Source organism: Stegodyphus dumicola, chromosome 8 (genome assembly GCF_044657685.1).
Source record: "Stegodyphus dumicola isolate Sdum_Otavi_A_Nest chromosome 8, ASM4465768v1".
In the NCBI taxonomy this organism is placed as follows: Eukaryota; Metazoa; Arthropoda; class Arachnida; order Araneae; family Eresidae; genus Stegodyphus; species Stegodyphus dumicola.
The window spans coordinates 193,484,310-193,497,113 of record NC_140775.1 but is presented as its reverse complement, the minus strand read 5'-3'; the positions used below and the strand labels follow the sequence as shown (position 1 = coordinate 193,497,113).

The window sequence follows — 12,804 nt, the reverse complement described above, 5'->3', positions numbered from 1 at the left end:
TTGTTAATTATTCTGAAACCTACGAGTTAATTTCTTAAATCTAATTTTAGTAATCTCTAAATTATCTCAAAGTTCGTTTGAATTATGTTTCCAGGGATGGCGAAAAATATAACGATTGTTTTCAGTTTCACAGAATTTTTGAAAATACTCGAAAACTGATCTTCTAATTCGAGCTCCTTATCCGAATCTTAATTTATCCGCATAGATTCGAGCTCCCAGAGATTCTTTAGCAAACTAGACATTGATTCGTTCTTATTATTTTCATCATAACCTTCATAGTGTTAGTTGGCGAAACTCCGTAAGCCCTTTCTGTTCCACTAATGGTCCAACCTATTTTTTTTTTCAACCCCTGCTAAGGAATTAGACAGTTTGTGAACCTTACCCGTAACTATTTTCCAATAAAAATCCTCTCAGCAAAGCAATTTTTGATGTTTTATTCCCTTATCCCCATTCATTGGAAAGTTGTATTCCCCGATTTTTAATAAGATTAACTATTTCATTTCGAGGGGAATGAAAATGTGATCCTTTAATGACAGGAGTTATTAAAGCTTCTATTTTGATTTCATATCGATACTTTTAATTACGCAAAATGAGACTAGTTCAGGGATGGGCAAACTTTTCGGTTGCTGGCCAAACAGAGAAAAAAAAAAAAAAAAAAACGTTTGGCGGGCAAGATAAATTTTTCTAAAATTTTCAATACAGTTTACAAGTATTATAAATTAAATATGTTAATGAGATGAATGAAATTGCGATTTCATTTTTAAAAGTTCTTTATATTGAGGTTCGAAGTGAGATGTACTGATTCTAAGGAACGAGGCTAAATGTTCATCTCTCAGTCTACTTCTGAAATAATTCTTTCTAAGGTTTATAGTTTGAAACATTTGTTTACCTATATAACACGGCACATTTTTTTGACATGATTCTGAAGTATGATTTTCAGAACAGAATCAGCAGCTATTGGAAAGAGATATGTTTATCGCTGCGACTGACGGAATGCTGCCACCCTTATCATAATCCCGATTTCTTTCGTTGTCTCGAAAGCGTTCTCGAAACTGCCGCTTATTTTTAAAATGAGATTTCCTTTCAGCAACATCAGAATCGGTTGGCTTACTTAAAAATCCGGTACGCCCTCGACTTTCCATTTCCTTTCTTATAATAGAAAATTTAGCAAATTAGTAATTTTTATCTGGTTATCACCTTCATATTAAATTTTATAGCTAAGTCATTCGGAATCACCTTTATTAGTATCGGATACAATAAGGTACTATACGAATTCGGCGAAATATTACACAATTCTAATCCTCTAATTTGTACTTCACAACGGTCATATAATTTTCGAAGTTCAAATAACTGCTCTATGCTACCGTATTCGTGTTTTGTAATTTATCAAAATCGTGAATTTGAGACAAATGTATATCAAATTTTGTGCCTAGGCTGTTGAGACAAATACTTAGGCAATATAATTTGATAACATTTGCATCCAGGGTTTTTCCATACAGTTGTTTATGATTTGAATTTTCTGCAATATAAACTCAGTCATTTCTTCTACCTTAGTGTAGTCTCTACGAAACAGTTTTGTTTCTAATTTCGCCCCATCTTTCACCACAGGGAAGCTTTTACGAGAAGCGGCTTTAAACACTTCCAGCTTGTGTTTCTCGTGCCTGGTTCTCCATACAAAAATTTACCGATGCACTCGTACCATCTCAGGGTCTGTTCACGAAGAGCGGATGTTGCTATGCTTCTGTATTTCTGCAACCGTCTACTACTCTTAGTAGTCTACTCAACTACTAAGGGAATGCAGTTGTTCCAGAAAGGTCATTTCCGAACTTCTACTATGTAAAAAAGACCTGCGAGTTTCACTGACGCTCGCATTTTGTCTACAATGAACTCGAATCCTTATATGGGACTTTCTGGTGCCGGTGCAGCCTGTTGATGGAATATTGGGGGGTGAGGATGGACTGCTGTCTGTCTACGAAAAGAATAGTGCCCGCCACAGTGTCTGGCGGGTGGCGGTCGCTATACTAACAGGACTAGTATGTTTCAAATAAGAGTTGCTTTATTGTTATTTTGTTTTTAGCGACTGTTTGCTGAAGGGAAAAGAGTTTTATGATTCGTCTTCAAGATACCCTTGCGGAAAACGGGTCAAGAATCGTTTCTACGGCAACAGAAATCTGCAGATTAACTGGCGATATAGATGACAGACAGACTGTTGCCTTGTCCTTGTACCATGTTGCCTTGTCTTTCGACATGATTCGTAGTTTATTCCGGCGCCACTATTTGGTCTGGTAAAAGTCAATTAGTCCAAAACAAATGGACGTAGAGCGAATTATCGCTTTGTCGAAATAAGTACAAAGAGTTGAAAAGGTTTAAATAAACCTTTTTGAATTAAACAGAACTTTGAATATAAGCGTTCTCCTGCTAACAAAATGAGCCACAATTCGAGGTGATGCAACTAAAGTAACAGTCAATTTGAATTTAATACGTAGAATAGTAGTCAAAAACTACGCAAGTAAATTTTAATCTAAGTTAGCTCAGAGATTCTAACCAGCGTATCGAATTCAAATGGAATTATACAAATCTGAATAAATGCATCTTACCAGAAACTAACGTAACAGGCTCGCCTAAAGCACAAACACGTCTTGCAATCCCCAAACCTCAGTTTAAATACTATCTAACTCATGGGTTCTCAACCGGTGGGACGCGTACGACTGGTGGTACGCAAGAGAAAAATAGGCAGTACTCAGAAAAGCAAAGTATTTTTAATTATTAAATTCAGAAATTAAAACTCCAACATCCTCATCGAGTGTTTTCTCTAAAACTAGTAAATTTATGCGATCTGAGCTTTGTTCAAGATTTGTGGTGGTGTTAAAGGTTTTCAATTTTTGTTTAGATGATACACTTTATTCAAAAGGTTGGGAACCGCTGATCTAACTAATTTGCGGCCTGGTGAGGAAACGGAAAGGAAAAGTTATAATAAAGATCCAAATAATAAAATCCTGGTTAATTTAAATAATAGTAACTGTAAAACATCCAATAATTTTTCTTTTAAAATATACGGCGGTATTTAGACTTTCTGCTTCAGATATGAAAGAAAAATGCCCGCAATAAATCTTGAGATCAGAGTTACAACGTATAAATATAGTAAGCAATACATACATATGCATTTACACATATTTATTTACATATATACATAGTTTAAAGAACACTAACATAAATCACTTAGTTACATGTACAGATGTTTTAGAATACAGTTTCTGGTTGGTTTTCCTTATTTTGTTGCTCTATGACATTACTTTCCTTCAAAGAAGCGTTTTGCAATTTGGATATTCTCCAGTTGTCCCAAACAGAGATATTTTTTGTGGGATGCAGTAGTAGATAGTACACTAACTGAAAGTACAAAAGAATAATGAAATAAAATTTCAAATAAACGGAATAATTTTAACTTGCTGAATAGATTCATAAGTAAAGTTTTTCGGTAACCAGAATGTTTTTAAGTTCTCCTTTTCATTATAATTATGTACAGATTTCCCAAATTATCACATACCCTTGAAGGTTTTCGCAAGCAGGATAGTATACGTGCACACACATATTCACAAAGCCTACAGACCGTTTCTACTACTCACCACACTCCACTGTTCATAACATTTGTGTGAAAACTGGCTAAAGTGTCTTTTTTTTTTTTCCTTAAACAATACAAGTAATAAAAATGTTTTTTTTATGTGTGAGGTTCTTTTGTGTTGCTTGCATTTAAGAATTAGTATAAGTCCTCTCGAGTATCTCATAAGTTAATTCATTATTAAAAACTATATTTTATCATTTAAAAAGTCTTTTTAACATTGTGAAAAATCTCCTGATTTTTGAGTGTCATAGGTTGGCAAGTATGCAAGTGCAATTACAATAGCAAAAAGCTATGTATTAAAATAATAATACGGAAGGTACTTATCGGGTAAAATAATAACAGGGAAGGTACTTAACGATTTCAAGGACTCTTTAAAGATCTTCCAGTTAACGGTATTTAGCATAAGTCGTAAACGTTATCAAAATATCTGCCCCTCTAAAAAGAAAAATCCAATTTAAAAAGAAAAAAATTATATTTGAAAACAGAATTCAGAATTAATACAATAGTACAAATTAAAAATACAAAAACGCTTACATTAAACTTTGTACACGATATACAATATATTACTCTTGTTTTCTTCCTGTACGCACATGTACACACAACATAGTGATCTGTTTTCGTTAAAAAAATTTCACACAAATGCTGAAAATGTGAAAAACGTTTTATATGTAAAAAAAAAAAAAAAAAAAAAAAAAAAAATCATTTAAGAAGATTTAAGACCTGGAAATGACCATTTTGTATCTAAGAAATGTTTCGATACTCTCCGCATGATCGCAAATGGAGAAATGACATTGACTTCTACAGTGCCATTGATGGTTTTGCAAACAGCAAAATAATAATAATTTTCGAAAATGTTAGAACTAATGAATACACGTAAAGTTTATATATATATCACTTTCACATTTAGCTATTTGATTCTGTGTTGAAAGGGGTGGCAAATTCAGGTATCTCCTCAGGTGATAAAAATTCCAGCTCCGCCACTAGAAATGAGACTAAAATTTAACATCTTATATCCTGTTCAGGTGGTGCCATCACTGGTGGTGTCTTATCTTATCAGGTGTATGGATTCAATAATAATATTTGTTGTTATGTTGTTGTTGCTGATGCTCACTTGTCTGACCGATAGTCAGCCCAAGCCGTGACCTTCGAGAGGGAGAAGGTCACGCGCAAGCCCACTAAAATCCTCGCGGCAAAGAGCGCAAGTAGACACCTGTCGTTGGCCACAGCCTTCAGCACCTTACAGGTGACACTACGACCCCCCCAATTTTGATAGAGAGCACCCCGGGGGGATGGGTCCTGCGGTCTCCCAACCCTTTCCCCTACCACCAACCCCTCGAGAGGACTTTCAGCTCGCTGCATAATTAGGGTGCCTCCATGCCGCACGGACACTATACATTTACAAACATCTATGTCTTCTCCGAGATTCGAACCCGGGACCTTCCGCACGGCAGTCAGCGACGCTAACCACTATACCGTTTGCTCGTTTATAATGATTTTTAAACTGATTAATGACTGCCAAACTTCATGTAGTGTAACATTTAATGTATAATCCGTCAATAGATAGCTTGACTTACAACTGTTGCTTCCTTTGACCAAAACTGCCGAGCTTTACATGAATTGCCATTCTTTTCAAGCATGATCGGTTCCGTTTTTTTGGTCCTCAGGAAACGTTCACTGTTCACTTCCCTCTTATATTTGCTAAGAGAGTGAACATACTTCCGGTACACCGTTACGACTACTTTTGTAACCAGAAGAATATTCGCTTCCTTGAAGATAAATTGCTTCAACTATCTAACTGCTGCAATCTATTCGTGATTAAAGATTAATCAACCAAGAACACAGCCGATTTCCGTGATGGCTAAAAGTTCACAAATCTTGCACTATGCACCTTTTTCTTAAATTCCTAGTATTAACTCACTCTCTCTCCTATATCCTGTTCAAATTTTCAGTCGTTAATAAAATACGTTTTATGCATTCACTCAAGTTCACATACATTTTTTAAAACTTGTAGTGGATGACACTTCATGTTAATACAGTTTTTTCACATTAAAAAAAATATTGTATATTTAAAATTTTTTTGTTGACTTTAAATTCTTTTTTTTATATTACTTGTTTATTTCTTAATTCCTGCAGCTTAGTACTTTACATGCCTTGGATATGGTAAAGGTTTGGTTTGGTTTATGTGATTACGACAAAGCCTCGAGGGCCATCTGCCTAAGGGGAGGAATGCCTTCGTGGAGGACTTTCGAAGGAAACTGGCTCGTATACACATGAGGAAAACCACGAGAACGCCCATGCAGCCAGCCCGTTCACAGATTTAGAGCCTCAAACCGAACTACCAGTGTTCAGCGACTTTACCGCTGGGCTGCTGGTAGTGCTGTTATAGGTAAAATGATCACATCTAGTGATTACTGGGTGCCTTCGATTTTTATTTGACGGGCTGTCTCAATGGAACCGTACAGGTAGACATTTGTTTGGTTACCTGGATCGGGGCCTCGCCCTTAATTAAATAAAAGCAAATAAAATTACACGTCCATTATTTGGCTATAACCATTCTTACGTCGAGGAAGCTGCCAGAAACTTATACCTAATGCTTTTGCACTTCAATTTAACACTTAAATGCATGAATTTTTTTTTTTATTTTATATTATTTTCTTTATAAGATATTTCTCCCACCTTCTTGGCGTGCCTTCGTGGTGTAGTGGTTAGCACACTGGACCGGTATTCCAGAGGTCCGCGGTTCGATTCCCGGCGAAGGCATTGCTAATTTTCATCTTTTCGGCCTCCAGAAAAATTCTAAGGTCCCTACAGTGGCGCCCGAACAAAAAGGATGTTGCATAATGATTCTCCTCACCCAGGATTTGGCGATTGGGTCCCCTGAAAACCCTTTAAAAAGGAGAGTATATAAGGTATTTCTCCCACCTTCCTAGCGTTCCTTCGGGGTGTAGTGGTTCTGCACGCTGGGCCGGTATTCCAGAGGTCCATGGTTCGATTTCCGACGAAGGCGGTTGCTAATTTTTCATCTTGTCTGCTTCCAAAAATACCTAATGTCCCTACATCTTAAAATTTAAGTCAGAAATACATTAGAATTATATCAAATAAAATAGAAAAAAATGGTAAAAAAAATCTAAACTAAGTTTTTATTCCATTTTTTAAAAAAAATATTATTGTTGTCAGATGCTACATGGCTACATCATGCAAAAAAATATGATAGGCTAATATGTAATAACAATTTTGTGTAATAATACATACCTTATAAACTTGTTCAAACAAATTTTAAACTTTGAATACATCAAAATAACAACAGACCCAAAATCAAAAATTCGTAAACACAAATGATGTGCACACCCTACACATCAGATCAGGATAATGACCGCTACACCGTTAGAGTTACACTGAAATGTGTAAGTAAACTGTATAACTAAACAGTATGTATGTATCCAGTCGGTTACACTATGCAGTAAGCTAAAATTTGTGATTTGATTTGATTTAACCACTAAATATGAGTATATTGCCAAATGGCAACTATATCCATTTAAGGGTTAAGTTTTCTTTAGAACAAAATGCTTTGTCGGTAAAAAAATAGTTACATCACGAAGAATTTAAAAGAAAATCACTTTTAAAAACATTAAAGAAAAAATATGGGTACTTTTCCATTTCGCCGGCGCAAATCTTGCCAAGCAGACTTTGTTGGCGACAACATACAGTATACACATAAAAAATGTTAATTCTAAGAATTTTTCTTTTCTTTTTTTTTTCTTTTTTTATTTTGAAGGCATAAACATTTTAATATGGTTTAAAATTTTGGGTACTTTTCCATTTCGCCGGCGCAAATCTCGCCAAGCAGACTTTGTTGGCGACAACATACAGTATACACATAAAAAAATGTTAATTCTAAGAATTTTTTTTTTTATTTTGAAGGCATAAACATTTTAATATGGATTAAAATTTTGGGTACTTTTCCGTTTCGCCGGCGCAAATCTCGCCAAGCAGACTTTGTTGGCAACAACATACAGTATACACATAAAAAATGTTAATTCTAAGAATTTTTTTTTTTATTTTGAAGGCATAAACATTTTAATATGGATTAAAATTTTGGGTACTTTTCCGTTCGCCGGCGCAAATCTCGCCAAGCAGACTTTGTTGGCGACAACATACAGTATGCACATAAAAAATGTTAATTCTAAGAATTTTTTTTTTTTTTTTTATTTTGAAGGCATAAACATTTTAATATGGTTTAAAATTTTGGGTACTTTTCCGTTTCGCCGGCGCAAATCTCGCCAAGCAGACTTTGTTGGCGACAACATACAGTATACACATAAAAAATGTTAATCCTAAGAATTTTTTTTTTTTAATTTTGAAGGCATAAACATTTTAATATGGTTTAAAATTTTGGGTACTTTTCCGTTTCGCCGGCGCAAATCTCGCCAAGCAGACTTTGTTGGCGACAACATACAGTATACACATAAAAAATGTTAATTCTAAGAATTTTTTTTTTTTTTTTATTTTGAAGGCATAAACATTTTAATATGATTTAAAATTTTGGGTACTTTTCCGTTTCGCCGGCGCAAATCTCGCCAAGCAGACTTTGTTGGCGACAACATACAGTATACACATAAAAAATGTTAATTCTAAGAATTTTTTTTTTTTTATTTTGAAGGCATAAACATTTTAATATGGTTTAAAATTTTGTAAAAAGCCAATAAATAAAGACAATAAATTTGTAAAAAGCCATTAATTTAAGAATTTATGATTTCATGGTTCAAAATCCTGATTCGCCGGTTCGTATCACGTGACCCCAAGTGATCTCATCTCACGTAAACTACGCTACTAAAATCTAATTCTCTCAGTAATTATCTACATTAATTTCAAGTTAAATCTTAATTTGGAATACAAGTTTAAATGCAAAAATTATTTCAATTCGTACGAATAGCTTACTCAGAAATTATGTAAAACCGCAGTGCTTTACTTCGCTAGTGCATTCTCATTAGAATTGATGAATTTAACACTTGATTTCGCCTTCGGATGAGCGGTGTAATTGCGTTCTAATTGACTTAATTACCGTGAATTGTCTTAGGGGATAAAATTTAAATATCGTGTAAAAATTCTATATTATTGTATGCCAGTATTGAAAGAAACAATCTGATAAGAAATGGCTTCAACTTGTTTTGAAACTGAGACGTAAAAGGTTACCAGCGAAGATATTCCGTCTGGCATCAGTGAAACCATTATTGGCGACTTTATCGTTTGCGGGGCCCACCAGCGGCCGAGCGGTAAAGACGCTGAACACTGGTAGTTCGGTCTGAGGTTCGAATCCCGCGAACGGGCTGGCTGCGTGGGCGTTTTCGTGGTTTTCCCCATGTGTAACGTGTATACGAGCCAGTTTCCCTTAGAAAGTCCTCCACGAAAGGCATCCCTCCCTGTAGGCAGATAGCCCTCGTGTGCTTTGCCATAATTAAATACACCAACACCAATTATCGTTTGCGCCGGCAAAACGGAAAAGTACCAAAATATGTTATATTACATGAATATTTAATAGCTTACCATAAATGCTAGACCAAAAAGAAAACTAACGAAGTGAATACACATGGCAGGATATCTGTATCTTGCATGGACAGGGCAATAAACAAACCATATCGACATTAGCGAAATATTTTCCAAAAACATCAGCACATAGAAGAATGTGACTCGATGCCTTGAAGTACCATCCTTTCCACTGAAGAAAGAAAACATGTAGACTATTGCAAGAACCAGGTTGTAAAGAAACTCTCCAAATCTGGAATATTAAAACATTTATGAGAAAAAAAATTAAAAATATTGATTAAAAAAAAGAAAATTTGAAAGCTTTCAGATTTTACATTACGCCGGAAAGGGTGTTTTTTTAACTTTTGTGAGTTACATTTATTAAATATCATGTTCTTCAGACTTAAAACACATAAAATTCAATTCAACAGCAATGTCACAAAATACTTAAAAACAGCATGTAGAGTCATTAGGTGAATTGGGAGCAGAAAAGATGAAAAATATGCAACCGCCTTCGCCGGGAATCGAACCACGGACCTCTAGAATACCGGCCTAGCGTGCAGAACCACTACACCACATAGGCAGGCTAGGGAAGTGGAAGAAATACCTTATATACTCCCCTTTTTAAGGGCGACTAGGATTTTAGGAGACCTAGTCGCCAAATCCTGGGTGCAGAGAATCATCATCCACAACCCTTTTAGTTCGGGCGCCACTTGTAGAGTCATTAGGTTAATTGGAAGGAGAAATGATGAAAAATATGCAACCGCATTCGCCGGGAATCGAACCACGGACCTCTGGAATACCGGCCCAGCGTGTAGAACCACTACACCCCGAAGGCACGCTAGGGAAGTGGGAGAAATACCTTATAAGCATATCTTTCGCATTTCCGATACACAGTCTCGCGCGCTGGAGGTAAAAATGTCTTTTTTCCCCCCGTACAGTGTTCCCATTGCTCGCTTTGAAATCGTTGAATTTGTTAATCAAAAATTCGTTACAGTTTTACAAAATTTGAAATATACGGTAAAACAAATTCGAAATTCAAAATTTTGGGCTCTAAATGCCCACGTTCTGTTGGAAGACTATGTTATTCAAAATTGGATGGCTCTAGGTTCCTTTGTTTTATCACAATGCGTGAAATATTCATGCATTCAGGTAGATTCTTCATTTTTAGTTTCTTCAAATATAATTCGTGGCGACAATATTTAGTGGCAACAGCTTGAAAAGTGAATCGATGCAAAATGCAGTTTTTAAATTAATAGGCCTTCTGGGCTAACGCCCTTTGCGCTAATAAACAAAGTTTAATATTTCTTATTATTGTGAGTAAAGTATGCACTTTTTCCACGAAATTTATAAAGTGACATTTTAGGTATTAGAATTATTTTGCTAAACCAGTTATTAATATTTAATAGGAATAATCATTGATGACGAATCACAATTTGAGAGCGAGTGGCATTTGTCGTTTCTTATTTTTTTCTTCCAGCCAAAAATTGTAGGTTGTAGTGTTCCTCCCTTTTATCTATTAATTCAGTGTTGAGGAATCTAATGAACAGCTAAGTGAAAATCGCTAAGTTCAGAAATAGAAACGAAACTCAAGAAGAGTTAATTACCCTTTATTGCTCATAGCTTCTCAGGCGTCTCAGGGCGTACAGCAAAGCCTTCACTTGGGCTTAAAAGTGTAAAAAATAAGAGCTAACTAATGAGTAACTAAAGAGATTTAGCCGAAGCTAACACAAATCTAAATTAGTTGCCCCCCTAAATATCGAATTATCTAGCCAAGCCTTCAAGGGCACCTAATACGGCCGAGCGTAGTAACAGCTTAGAGAGACGTATCCAAAAGGCAAACGCGAGTTATTCAGAAATTCTAATTCTTTCTCTCGAAGTCAGTGGAAGTTCGACTTAAATACCACTCCTTCTCATTTGCATTTAACGCGATTCTAAAAACTCATTCTGGTAAGTGTGAGAATGAAAATTTTTCACACCACGCAGTTCATCAGCATGGACACTATCGTAACATTAATCGCAATCGCAGAACTTGCACGTGCATATAAACACCCGCCAAACAAGTTTTTCTCTCTCTCTTTCCTGACTTCGGCTCGCACGAGTATGCTGGGCTGCGCGCTTGCATATTTCACGCTCATGGAATGATGTTTCTTTTTGATGGAAAAGAAGGAGGGAAGCAGCCTAAAAATTGCACAAATTAGTTGAAAATTAATCTGTCTTGATGCCGTGCTAATATTTAATCCATCCTCAAGTAAATTATTAAATGTGTGTTTCGCATCAAGAAAGTGCTGCCATTTATCATCGCCTCGCCTCCTCGTGTTAGTCACCTTGTGATGAACAGAAGAATGTGTGTAAACGAAATATCTGCACGTGTGTAAAGCTCCATCTGCAATATGTGTGATTTAACGTAAAAATATTTCAAGTAAGCAAAGTGCACGATGGCAACAGATTTGAATTTTACTTCCGATCTTCGCTAAACGGCGCCGTCCTTCTTGTGTTCTTGTATTCTGTTTTCGCGTTCTTATATTTTTTGTGTGCTATGTTCTCAAGCTGAATATTTAATCCAGATTAAATATTAATAATTAATTCAATAAAGTGAGATTGAGCAAACAAGTTGTTCTCTGAAGTCTCCTTTTGACATGTTTATGGGTAAGTGAAGTACACTCATGTCCATAAATTAAGGATAATTCGGAGTCACGCGGAAATCGAACTCTAAAACAAATACATCACCTGTAAAATCACTACACACATCTTCAAGAATCATATGCAAATTTCAGGAAGTAACCAGATGACACCGATGGTACGTCACAATGACGAGAGTGTAAGAGAGTGATATATAAGGAATACAGGCAAAGAAGTAAAATTGTTCTTAGGCGCTTTATAAGCATTCAAACAGGATAATTATGACACAAAGGACGCATTTGGACGATTTTTTATGTGGTAGAATTATCGGCCGTCTGGAATGTGGGCGTACCCTACTGGAAGTATCAGACGAACTTGGAATTGCCCAGAGTGTCATCTCCAAGATTTGGCAACGATTCCAAGATGATGGTAATGTGAGTAGACGTTACAGCACAGATCGCCCCAGAGTTACAACGCCGAATGAGGACCGGTATTTGGCAGTTACTGCTAAAAGAAACAGGCGGAGCACAGCCTCAGACCTGTCTCGTCAGCTCTCTTCAGCCACTGGTGCGACAGTTTCAAGGCACACCGTGTACAGACGCTTAGGGCAGATTGGTCTACATGCTCGTAGACCTGTCAGATGCGTTCCACTTACTGCAACTCATTGTCGCCTGTGGTTAGCCTGGTGCATTGTGGACGCCGCAACAGTGGGCTTGTGTAAATGTTTTCCGACGAGTCCAGGTTTAGCTTGCAGTCTGATTCTCGCCGGACTTTCATATGGAGAGCTCCAGGTACCCGTTACCACCAAGAAAACATTATTGAACGACACAGTTACGGTGGTGCAGGAGTGCTCGTTTGGGATGGAATTATTCTGGGTTCCAGAACTGACCTGCATGTTCAGATTGGAACCATGACAAGCCAAATCTATCGGGACGTCATTCTGGAACGACATGTACGTTTGGTTCGGGGCGCCATGGGCGCACAATTTGTGTTTATGGATGACAACGCCCGTCCTCACCGTGCAAACATCGTAAGCGAAT

At 36.5% G+C, this 12,804-nt stretch overlaps 1 protein-coding gene and 1 non-coding gene across 4 annotated transcripts in view; one reads left to right on the top strand and one right to left on the bottom strand.

Moving 5' to 3' along the window:
* Positions 1 to 3,159: 3,159 nt before the first annotated feature.
* The window catches only part of LOC118193311 (XK-related protein 6-like), a 49,758-nt gene continuing 40,113 nt past the window's right edge, over positions 3,160 to 12,804 (bottom strand). The window contains exons 4-6 of one of the 3 annotated variants that reach the window (XR_015042824.1): positions 9,164 to 9,395; positions 6,542 to 6,678; positions 3,160 to 3,387 (exon numbers count right to left, since the gene is read on the bottom strand). Coding sequence is in view for 2 of the 3 variants with exons in the window: in XM_085822872.1 (XP_085678998.1) it covers positions 3,241 to 3,387; positions 9,164 to 9,395 (379 nt within the window). In the remaining variant the exon portion in view is untranslated. The remainder of the gene's footprint in view (positions 3,388 to 6,541; positions 6,679 to 9,163; positions 9,396 to 12,804) is intronic. The other 2 variants (XM_085822872.1, XM_085822873.1) reach the window with 2 other exon arrangements.
* On the top strand, positions 6,307 to 6,379 carry TRNAT-GGU (transfer RNA threonine (anticodon GGU)). Its single transcript has one exon. It is a non-coding gene; the product is annotated as a tRNA-Thr (tRNA).